The following is a 12,261-nucleotide window of genomic DNA, read 5'->3' on the forward strand; positions in this document are numbered from 1 at the left end:
AAATTTGGAAGGCATTCACAAAATGTCTAACCTGACAAACCGCCCCCTTAAGTAAGACACTATCAAATCTCCAATACTAATGATTACTACAATACTATCTCATTGATTACTGTACACACAATAACCCTTATCCCTGAGTGGCATCCGGGCCTTGATAAGTGGTGACCCCCATGTAAAAAAAAAAAAAAAAAAAAACTCAACGAAGAAGAAAAAATGAAGATAATATGCATCGGAATCAGTGTTTCACCAACATCTCTCACAAATATCATCATATTCAGTTTAACGTCTGTTTTACATACTTGCATGTGTTGGACAGCTTTAAGAAAATGACTTTCAAAATCACTTACCCCCGTCTCTCAGGTTCCATAATGTTTATTACTTCTTTTCATGTTTTCCTTGGCTTTCCATTGTGAGTTGAACCTGCTACCACAGCTGTTCTATATAGATTTTTATAGTTCCATAAAAACTCAATATTCAACAATCTCTTATATAATATCATTTCCAAACATCGCTCTCGTCCTGTTCATTAATTACTAGCATATCATTGTCATTTTGAATGCTTTTCTCTCCAGCAATACCCATATTTGCTTTTGCCACTCATTTAGTTATCCTGAATACTCTATTTTGGTCATCCCTTCATAGAATATCTGGTAACCTTGTTTTCTTAGCCTCCTTCTTGGCTCTTTTTGCTTCCAGAGACACATCCTTATTCATTAAACCTTTTATTTGCTCACTCCTATGTTTCCGCTGCTTTTTTTAATACACTTTTCAACCTCTTTCATCATCATGTCACTCTATACTTTGGGGAAACTTCTATCCACCCACAAGTCTGGTTTGTTACCCCCCAACAATGTATCTTTCAACATCCAGATATGCAATTACAAGTTCTTCTCCAAATATTACTTACACATCACTTAAGAACTTCCTGTCCTTTTTCATAACCAGTAGGTAATATATCTCAGGATTTACCATATCAAATTCACAGGCAATCTCCAACCACAACTATATGCCGGTCATGATAAGATCACATAGAATGTCTAACATCCTCAGTCACCCATCTGGTACATGTCAGGCTCCACATTGCTTAACTTTGGTGATCTAATGAGAACTGGTGTGGCAACATGCTTATGCTATATTCAAAATATTGAAATCAAATGAGCTAAAAAAGTGTAAGAATTCATTCTTAGAAACAATAAAAATGAAACCAACAAAAAATTTTATTTGCTTAAATGAAACTTGATTTGTTTATCAGACCTATTTTTTTCTTCTTTTAAACTAAAAAAAAAAAAAAGTTCAACCATTTTTTTTCTTTTTAAACTAAACAAAAATGTTCAATCATTCTTTACAGTGAAATCAGATTTTTCTTGATTCAAAGATTTTATTTTTTTATTTTTAGTGCCAATGAATCTGAGTTTATCTGACAAAATGGATTAAAATTTTATTCTAACAAAACAAAAACAAACAAAACAATAAACAAAAAGAAAGAAATTTAAAAAAAAAAATATATATATATATAATAAACTTGAATCTTTTTCGTAATGATCAAGTGACTGGCAGCATGAAAAAGTTAAGATTTTAGTTTTCATTTTAAAAAGTTTTTCTTGCTTTTATTTTGAAAAAGTTGCAGTTAATTTTTTTCCTTTTAAAAATTCATAGCTTTGATTATTACTTCATTTTCATTAATTAACGCTCCAATGTACATCGTGGAGTGCAAAGTTTCGATCATTTAAGAGTTTTTCAGTGAAAAAACATTGGCGTGTGTGTGTGCGCGTCCTTTACTTTGATGCAGGTATTCACACATTTCCAAATTGAAATAATGTTCTCATTGAAAAAGGGAAGAGAACTCTTCCTTAGCAAATCTTAAAAAAAAAAAAAAAAAAAAAAAAAAAAAAAAATCAATTGGCATGATTTGGGAGAAGAATCATGTTACTTTTTCTGGTTCTTTTATCAGTAAATCTCAGAATTTTTTGGGATTAAAATGTACTCTTTCTAATCTCATTTGAAAAACCATAAAAACAATCTTTAAACAATTGTCAAGGATTCATCTTAAAAAAAATACCTACTATCCCACCCACAAGCCTTGCCAAACTTTTTGCTAATAGCAACTTTGTTGCTATTTCCAAATTGCCACTGAATGCCAAGAGCTGAAAGGTTGGCAGTTTTGTTTTGGTGGTAAGAATGGCTGATTTAGTTTTTCAACTTCCAAAATTGTTCACGACTCCTTCCCATTAAAAAAAGAAGAAAAAAAAAAATGAAGTCAGTTTCAATAGAATTGCTCCCTAGTTTCCCTAGGGAGTGGACGCTGTTAGCTGAAGTCTGTCTCTGACCAATTACTTTCAACATCACTTCCTTCTAAATCACCCTGAAATCACAGAAAACAATTTTCATATTAAAAAAGCAGATTAGTAGTTTGCTACTTTAAATACTTGAATCATTAATTTAAAATACTGTATATTCGGCATATAAGTCAGATAAGACAAGGTACAAAATTGGAGCAAATTTTAACAAATTTATTATATATCGGTTGTATAAGATGACTGCTAAATCATGAAACCATGTTTGTTTAGCCTAGGCTAGAGATTGCAACACCCGGTATCTTATTGGTTTTTAAAGATGATTTTTTAACTTAAAGGGTTGTCTTATATGCCAGAATATACGGTAATAATCATCTTATTCATAACTTCGTTGTAAACATAAAGCAAAACCTTTTCTCATTTATTGATGTAAACAATTGGTAATTTTCAATACAAATTGAAATTTTAAAAGCGATTGATTTGCTGCTACACTTTAGAAATAGATAGAAATTTATTGAAAATCATATTCATATGGTTATTCTAAAAAAAAAAAAAAAGGAAAATTAAATACAAATACTAAATATTTGTCCACAAAATAAAACAAGATTGCAAAACAAAACTCTTTGATATTAAAATCAAAACAACTATTAAATAAATAAATAAATAATAAAATGTTCTTTTTCAAAACCAATATGCAAATTAGTTAACCTGAAATCACATACATTAGCAGCATATAAAAATAGGTTGCATGTGTTTATTATGTTGAATTAAGTTGAAATTTTGCGTTTTGACTTTACTGTTAGCGAGAGAAATGAGCGCCACTTTTGACATTTATTCATGAAATAAGCAAGAATACATTTCTAAGTTGATGAAGAAAAAGCGAAAGATGTAAACTTACTAAAGGATTATTACCATCGTTATCGCTCCCTTCCATATCTTCGACCTCAACATCATAGGAACCTTCGAGGCCATTGTCAGTCTGTTTTTCTATTCGTTGGATTCCTTCTTTCGCATGCAAGTTGGCTGGATCCATTCTGAATTTGTTAAAATTATTCATTTTAGAGACAAAATATTCTTTCATGGATGGTGGAAGTGGAGAGAAGGCGACACACAAATGCAAAATTTGTGCATATATATATATATATATATATATATATATATATATATATATATATATATATATATATATACACACACTAGCAAAAGTACCCGTCATTGACTGGGTTCAAAAACAACCTACAGAAAATAGACTCTGATTTTTTAAAGTATGATAGGTTATGAAAAGGAAGGGTTGTAAAGAGATAGCTTCGAATTTGGGGGTATCAAAACCAAAACAAAATATGATGAAAGTAAAAATAAAATAGATAAACCCCATAATTTATTATACCATACCTGTTCACACTGAAACACTTATCACAATATTCTGTGGATCTATATTAAGAAACCTTGTTAAACTTTGTGACATATTTCCATTCTATGGCGATCAGGCGCGAACGAACACCCCATAATTTTATTATACCATATTTCTTCAAACAAACATAATTATCAAAGTATACTTACGCAGATAGATATGAAAAGTCTTTATTTTTATTTCCATTCTATGGAGGCCAGACGCGAACGCAGATCCCACAATTTTATTATACCATCCCTATTTAAGTTAAAACATACTTATCAAAGTATTCTTATGTACATCTATATCAAAAACACTTGTAAACGTTTTTTTTTTTAATTCTTAAATTTTTTATTTCCATACTTTGTGGACCAGATGCGAATGCAAACCCCACAATTTTAATGAACCACCGTTCTGCCAGATCAAACATACCCATTCCTATGTCTCGATACATCTTCTATCATTATATGTAATCAGTTTTTTTAAAATAGTCAACCATATAGGAGCCTATTCGTGACCAGACACACACACACACACACACACACACAGACATTCAGCTTTTTGATTTCTACAAATATTTTTGGCTACATATGTGCATACATGTTTCAGCTGTGACTTTATTCAAAGTCCAACTTTCTCAGTTAATATATTGTCAGTATATTTACTGAGAAAAATGGATTTGGAATAAAATATCAGCTCAAACATGTATGCACATATATAGTGTATATGTTTGTGTTCATGTACAGTGAGTCACAGGAAACGGATTATTTTAGAACACTCCTTGCTCTCATTGAGTAAGGAATAGAGTGAGGAAAGTAGTCTTTAACAACCTTAAGATGCCGTTTAGTTTGTTGTTACTTGTTTATCTTTTATGTTAAATTTTGTTTTAGTTATTGATTTTGAATTGCTTTTCTTTCTAATTAATTGCCCTTATGTACTGTGGAGTCGTGAATACCGTGTGTTTGCTTATGACACTTATGTGAAACATGGTGAATCAAAAACATTCCTTTCCCATGACTCACCCTGTACTTGTGAATGTAGTGCATGTGTATGCATTGCGTTGATATGTTATGTATTCAACTTTATTCCAATTATTTTATAGTAATAACCCTTTTTGTCAAATTGATATTTATATTATACACACACATATCTATATAAATAAAACAATAGATGTATGTGCGTGAAAATATTTAACTGATAAACTCTTAGATTATTAGTCACATAAAACTGAAATTGACAGGAAATAGTAATCATATACCAAGAATGGTTTATAACAAGTAAAATCTTTGTTTGGATGGATTAATAATGCATACAGAAATATGTAGGCAAGTTGAAATGCAAAAATGTTCATTTTAACTTACCAACATATTTCTATTACTTTTGCACATACACAAATTCATTTATTCATTGAATTAGTTTAATTTTTAATCTTTCTTATCTGTCAATAGCTCAATATGTAGGAAACGTGTCTAGAGCGCTAAATGTTTTGGTTTCAAATCTAGTTGATGGCACACAAGTCATTTTTTTTTAAATCTTTAAAAATCAATATTATTTATTAGGTACAATGTAATATTCAATAGAGAACTGACTGTAATAATAAATATGAAATCTGCATGAATAGGTCGTTAGTAACTAATATACTTTTCTTAAATATAATTTTTACAATAAGAATTAAAGAAATGCGTTTTCTAAAACATCAAATGATTTCTATAGATAATGTTCATTATTTTAAATTTAATTTCTGTATTTTTATGATAGGCTCTTTTTTTTGTTTGGTAATCTGTCATGTTTATATTTTCAATTTTCATGATCAAAATGGTTCTGGGTATGAACTTAAAATCGGCATCCACTGATAAGGCTCCACTTTGGGAGCCCTGGAGGAGCGTAGAGTCGCTCCATAGTTACCATTACTCCCGGGTCCACTCTGACTTAAAATGGTGATGCCTGTAAAGGTCCCATTTAAACTGTCTTGGACAAGGTGTTTGCCTCTACTCTACCTCATAAAAATTCATATTTCTACCTCTTTTATATCGACTCATTTCGTAAGCTTATCAAATACTAAGGCTCTACTTTCCCATTTTGGAGATGACAAAACTTTACTCAGTGGTGAGACCCCAATTTCTGAGTTTTATTAAGTGTGGAGTCGTATGTTAGTTATCACTACTCCCAGGTCCACTCTGACTTAGCCTTTTCTACCCTTTTCTCTGCCTACTTTGTTTCAACTATATCAACTACTTAAATCCACCCACCTTCACCATTCTGCGCATGACAAAAAACTACATCCAATGGTGAGGCTTCAATTTGGGAGCTTTGAGAAGTGTGGTATCACCCTTACTCCCAGGTTTACCCAATCCTTTCTATCTTTTTTCTCTGCCTATTTTATTTCTCAAACCTATTAGCTACTTAAATCCATCTACCTCAACCATCCTGGATACAATAAAAAAAAAAAATGAATCCAGTGATGAAGTCCCAATTTGGGAGCTTGGAGGAATGTAGGGTTACTCCTAGTTACTACAGCAGTCAGACCCACATCTATGGATTAAATATAAACTATCATTTAATGGCTATTTGTTACCAAAATATACATCTCCTAAAACTATACACATGCATGTGTGTATCCACTGCACAACCCACGATCATCCTGCTTGCTGCTATTGTTTGATTCTCCCGCCACATAAAACCACAATTTAAAAACAATCAAAAAGGTTTATTTTTCTTTTCAAATAGTATTCATTTTCTGAACAACAGCAGCTGAAAGACTTTTACCAGACTAAGCATAAGTCCAAACTGATATCAACAGACTATCTACCCCCCTCCCCGAAAGCCACTAAAAACCAGTTGCTTCTGAGGGATTCAACTCTAACTATCTCATGCGCAGAGGTTCGATTAACTGCTCTCTCCTGCTCATAAGTTAGAATATACATATTTTTGATTGAAAATTTTAAATTCCAACCTTTTTCTAAGTTATCTTCATTCAACTACCCAAAGGGACTACCCCAATGTCCACTAGAGATAATGGCTAGACATGTCCACTAAAAAGTGTTAACAATGTACAAATGTGCAATGCAGTACATGTGAATGGCAGATTTTGCAATGATAAATGCGTGACCAGATGAAGGTGGGGTGCAGAAAACTGAAAATATCTCTGACCAACAAAACCATCAAAAAATTTCTTTGTTTAAAAAATCAGAGAATGAGAGAAACACCACTGGGAATGCCTTTGTGAGAAAAATAATGTTCAAGGTTATTTGCAGGTAAATCTCAGGAATGGGAACAGTCTTAAATGTTATTTTAAGTAAATGTCTAAAGCAGCTAATCTTAAGACAGACGAACAGTGACTACTAACAAAGGGCCAGATCAGCCAAGTGTGAAGAGATCTCAGGGCAGGAGAATATAAGGAGAGATGGTCATAGCCATCCGCTTCATGTCCTAGAAGAAGAGGAGTCAAACGTTAGAGACAAGACGTTTAATTCTGATGACGGTTACTCGGCAGGACAGTTCGGCCATGGGGTCCCTCTAGGCAGGTTAACACCTTGAGATTCAATAATGAACTCTGTTAATGAGGCATGGGTCTCAGTGTGGTCAAACAAAGATTTGGTGTTTCAAGTCTGTCATTAACTGAAGTAAACATAACATTTGTAAACTAAAAAAAATAAACATCTATTATTTATTTATAAACTGGACTTCAAGTTTTACTTGGTGTGAGGATATTTGTTCAATTCATGTGATTTTGGGAAAATTATATTTTCGTTTCATCATGGGTACATATATCATATAGATTTTTCTTTTAGTTTTTAATATAGGACAAGAACCGAGTTGTCTTATTTTATTAATAAATTGACTTCCCCCTCCCCATATAATAAAATAATAAAAAGGTTACCTGAGTGCAATGCTGTAATGGTTGACAGCCTCTAAGGCCTCATTGGTCTGAGAAAGGAAATCTCCGAGCATTTGATGAAGATGACACGTATTGTGATTCACAAGAGTTTTACGCAATCTGTGAGAGGAAGAAAATATCAAAATAAATTAGTTTTATCTAAAAAAATTATCACATAAGATTTTCGAACAAGTTTTTCTTCAACAAGAATACAACTTTATCTGATGGAACGGAATAAAGAAACTGGAGAATATTTCTTGATCTTTTATCTAGAACAAACAGAGCTTCCCTGAGAAATGCATGCTGGTCTCATTAAGCAGAGAAGGATATTTTATATTGATGCTTATATTTGTTTATTTATAACAATGAATGAGCAATGAAAATATATCATTTTGTCCGATCAATGTTTTTATCTATAAAAATAAAACTGGGCATATGTGCGTGCGTGTGTGTGAAAATACTTGGTGCTTATGCAGTTTAGAAAAATGTATTATGTATGTGCCCGCTATGGAATGAAGTTCTCGTAAAAGAAAAATTGCCTCATTTAATCAAGTAATTGTTTTTTCCTTTTTTTTTTTTTTTTTTTACAGAGGAAAATCAAATTTTATTCAGACAATTGCAACAAAGACATTGGCAATTTTCGCTACGAAGAGAGTGGGCACCAAGGGGAGATAACTTTATCTAATTCTTGAAGTTTGTCAAAGTGCACACGAAGTTCTAAATTTTATGACTAAATTTTGAAACGATTTTTTGAAAGAAAAAAAAAAAAAAAAAAGACAGAAAAAAAAGGAATACCTAAAATTATTTAAAACTAAAAATAATCTTGTCAAGTTTTGGCAAACTTCAAGAACTAGATGGAGTTATTGCCCCTTGCCCCCCCTCCTCCTCGTAGCTAAACTTGCCAATATGTCTCCAGCATGATTGTCTGAATAAAAAAAAAAACTACTTGATTTTTCTCTATCTTCATTTTTTAATATCCTTGCTAAACTGCATAAGCACCAAATATTTAACTGATAAATTCTTAAACTACTAGTCACATAACATTGAAATTAACAGGAAAGAATAATCATACACTAAGGATGGTTTATAATGAGTAAAATCTTTGAGCATTTCAACTTGCCGACATATTTCATCATCAAAAAAAAAAAAGCAAAAATTCCCCCCCCTTCTTTTAATAAAATTTGTGCTTCCAAGAGCTTTAATACCAATTTTCATATTTCTATTACTTTTGTGCATGCACAAATTCATTCATAGCTTGAATTGGTTTAACTGAATCTTTATTATCTATCTGTTGATAGTTCAAACAGTAAGGAACGTAGCTGGAGCACTAAATGTTTTGGTTTTAATTCTATCTGATGGCACTAAAGTCATTTCTTTTGAAATCAGTACTATATATTAGGTACAATATAATATTCAATAGAAAATTGGCCCTCTCATAATAAATATGAAATCTGCATGAATTAAAATGTATTTGATTTATTTTCTACAATATGCATTATGCTATATGTATTAAGCTTTTTGTTGATATTATTCTGATATTTTTTATTAAAAACTCCACACACTAAATAAAAGCCTGTTTAGTAATATTATTTTGGTGCAAAAGATTTTGCTGCTTTGTAAAAGGAGCATTTTAAACCATTGTATTTTACTTCATGCATATTGTTACGTAAACATGTCACCATGATTAATTTATAACTTTTTCTTTCAGATTAGTAAAGTATCATTTATATTTTTCTGCAATATTCAAGCCTATGTTGACCCGAAAATGACCTTATTTAGTCAACGGGAAGGGATTCATCTTCCATCATGATAATGCTCATCCTTACACAGAATTACTGACCAAAGATCTTCTAGGAGAATTTGAGAAATCTTGGCCCATCCTGCATGGTCTAGCTCACTCGGATGATCAGTTATTTTGTGAATTACCAAACCATCTAGATTAACATGACGAGAGGAGATTGAACATAAGCAAATTCTTCCCTTCTTAACCATGGCCGTCTACCCACTGCATTTCCTCCTATGTCTGAAAATATGCTATGTAATATACAAATATCTGTGCATGCTTATCAAAGACTTTGATTCCAATAAAGCAACTGGTCCTGACAGCATTCCAATCATAGTGCTCACTAAGATTCAACTGGAACTAGCTCCTATACTTACAAACCTGTTTAAACATTGCCTTAAGGACAAATGCTTCCCAACACCCTGGAAAGCTTCAGTTTAGCCAGTATTTAAAAATTCTAGAGATCAGTCATCTACCTCTCCTGTGCATAATGAGTAAGTTGCTGGAATCGGAGATAAATAGAGAAGTGGTCAACCAGCTTAGTAGAAATAACCTACTCAGTGACATGCAATATGGTTTTCGTTCTGCTAGATCTAAAGCTGATGTACTTTAGTATCACACAGAAATAGTGAATCTCTTGACAAGGGCCTGTTTCTAGAGCAATCGCTCTTAATATATCCAAGACTTCTGATAGGGTATGGCATAAAGGTCTACTTCACAAGATTTCAAGTTAAAGAATAGCTGGAAATATCCTCTTGATTATTAAATCCTTTCTGATAGGCTTATAAGAGTAATCATCGATGGGCAGAAATCAGAAGCTCATAGTATTAATGTTGGCGTCCCTCAGGGTTCCATCTCTTCTTGATCTTCAATGATTTCCCAAATCACATTCTTAGATCATTTGTAGACATTGTAATAATAAACATCTATTATTTATAAACTGGACTTAAAGTTTTGCTTGGTGTGAGGATACTTGTTCAATTAATGTGATTTTTGCAAAGTGGCTGGTTAATTTTAATGCATCTAAAACCAAGCTTCTCTCTTTTCTTCATAATCGTTCTGACTCCCATCTGGCCTCAATTAAAAGGAATGGCTTTCGTCTTGAGGAAGCTCCATGTCTTGACAAGCTTCTGGGACTGAGCTTCACTCCTGATCTGAAATGGAACACATACATCAAATATGTTGCCAAGATCGCTGGAAAAATGGTTGGATTATTGTACTGCTCGAGTAGGAATCTCACTACCAATGCAATTCTCTATCTGTATAAAAACCAAATACATCCTAAAATAGAACACTGTTGCCACATCTGTGCAGAAGCTGCTTGGCACACCTATCTTGCCATGATAAAGTTCCAAACTAGCTTCAAAGCCTAGTTGGCAATGCCCTTTTCTCTTTCCTGCAACCTCTTTCCCCACAGGAAAGATGTTGGGAGTTTGCTCTATCGTTATTTTCATGGCAAGCGCTAGTCTGAGTTCCAATCTTTGCTCCCTTGCCAAACTTTCACAAAAAAAAAATACTTGAATATCTACACCCACTATCAACAATTTTCCCCACTATCTGTGCCTAAATTTAAACACAGATTCCATGAAAAAAAGCTTCATTCCTAGAACTACCCACATGTGGAACACTGTTCTACTGGTCTGCTTCCCAGCCGATTACAATATGGTAGTCTTCAAGTCCAATGTAAACAAGTTCTTGTTCAGCAGTCCCCTTAAATAATCCAAATTCTACCCAATCTACACCAATAACGATTACTAAACTACCACTTTACATTCATTAACCCTTATTCTTGAGTGGCCTTTGGGCCTTAATAAGTGATCACCTTGTATAAAATAAAAATTAAAAAAAAAAAAAAATGTGCAGTGCAGCATGTTTCACAAGTGCATGTGAATGGCAGACAGTGCAGTTGTCAGATGCTTAACCGAGGGAAGAGAGGTGGGAGGGGGCACAAAGCACTGAAAATAACTCTGGCCAAAGTCAGATCACTCAGGAGATCTTCTAAAAGAGAGTACTCGATTTAGTGGAAAAGCTGTGTTGGGATCAGCTTTTGTGGCCTTCATAGATGAGTTTCAGAAAAAAATCCCTATGAATAGAAACAATTGCAGATGTCTCCAATAACCACTGAAAAATAACAATTAACAAAAGGCCAGAATCAGTCAAGAGTGAAAAGATCTCTGGAGATGAAAAGAAGCAGAGAAAGGGGTCATAGTCCGGAGGGGGAGGGCAGAGCTGAGACCCCCTGCCACCTGAAAGATTGGTCGAGTTCTTTCGAGTCTTTCAGCCAAGAAACTGTGTAATGGGATTTATGTGCGTTGGTCTGATTGAGCAAGTATCTACAAATCTGCAATCCAACCTTGATGAAGTGATGAATGTCACTTGTTCAGAATAAAAAAAACATGGTTTTAAATTGAACTTGTGTTGTTTTGCTTGGGATGCAAATTGTTTATTACAGCACTGACTGGATCAATGGATAACTTTAGCTTGACATAGTGAAAAAGAGGATCATGGCCCGATGAGAGAAGTACACATAGTTACACCTTTGATCAATCATTGTAGATTGAGTGCAGCTGAATGCTCCATAGATATGGCTACCATGATTGACTAGTCATCATGTAAAGGCTTCTAAAGATACTCAACAATAGCAAGAGTATAAAGATTCAGCAGTTGCATCATCATTGGAAAAAGGCTGTAACCTGTTAGCACCGGATAGAATGAGAAATCTCAACCACACAACATAGACATAGCATGAAAAAAGCCACCTGCATGAATTTAAAATGTAAAACACTCAGTCTCTAGTATTTGTCCAACAGTTTCTACTAGAGGGAAACAGTTAAACAATAAACAACTGGAATATATTGATGTGTAAATGCTTTGGTTAAACACTGGAATAGTTAGCATTGTTTAATTTTTTCATGTA

General features: G+C 33.1%; 1 protein-coding gene across 1 annotated transcript in view; it reads right to left on the reverse strand.

The window, feature by feature from the left end:
* Positions 1 to 1,627: 1,627 nt before the first annotated feature.
* The window catches only part of LOC145291309 (anaphase-promoting complex subunit 7-like), a 50,737-nt gene continuing 40,103 nt past the window's right edge, over positions 1,628 to 12,261 (reverse strand). Inside the window, exons 15-17 of the mRNA XM_080137031.1 lie at positions 7,565 to 7,681; positions 3,193 to 3,328; positions 1,628 to 2,362 (exon numbers count right to left, since the gene is read on the reverse strand). Coding sequence (XP_079993157.1) covers positions 2,306 to 2,362; positions 3,193 to 3,328; positions 7,565 to 7,681 — 310 coding nt within the window. The 3' untranslated portion in view covers positions 1,628 to 2,305. The remainder of the gene's footprint in view (positions 2,363 to 3,192; positions 3,329 to 7,564; positions 7,682 to 12,261) is intronic.

This window comes from Euprymna scolopes, chromosome 2 (assembly GCF_053919585.1).
Source record: "Euprymna scolopes isolate OS-2025 chromosome 2, ASM5391958v1, whole genome shotgun sequence".
Taxonomy (NCBI): Eukaryota; Metazoa; Mollusca; class Cephalopoda; order Sepiida; family Sepiolidae; genus Euprymna; species Euprymna scolopes.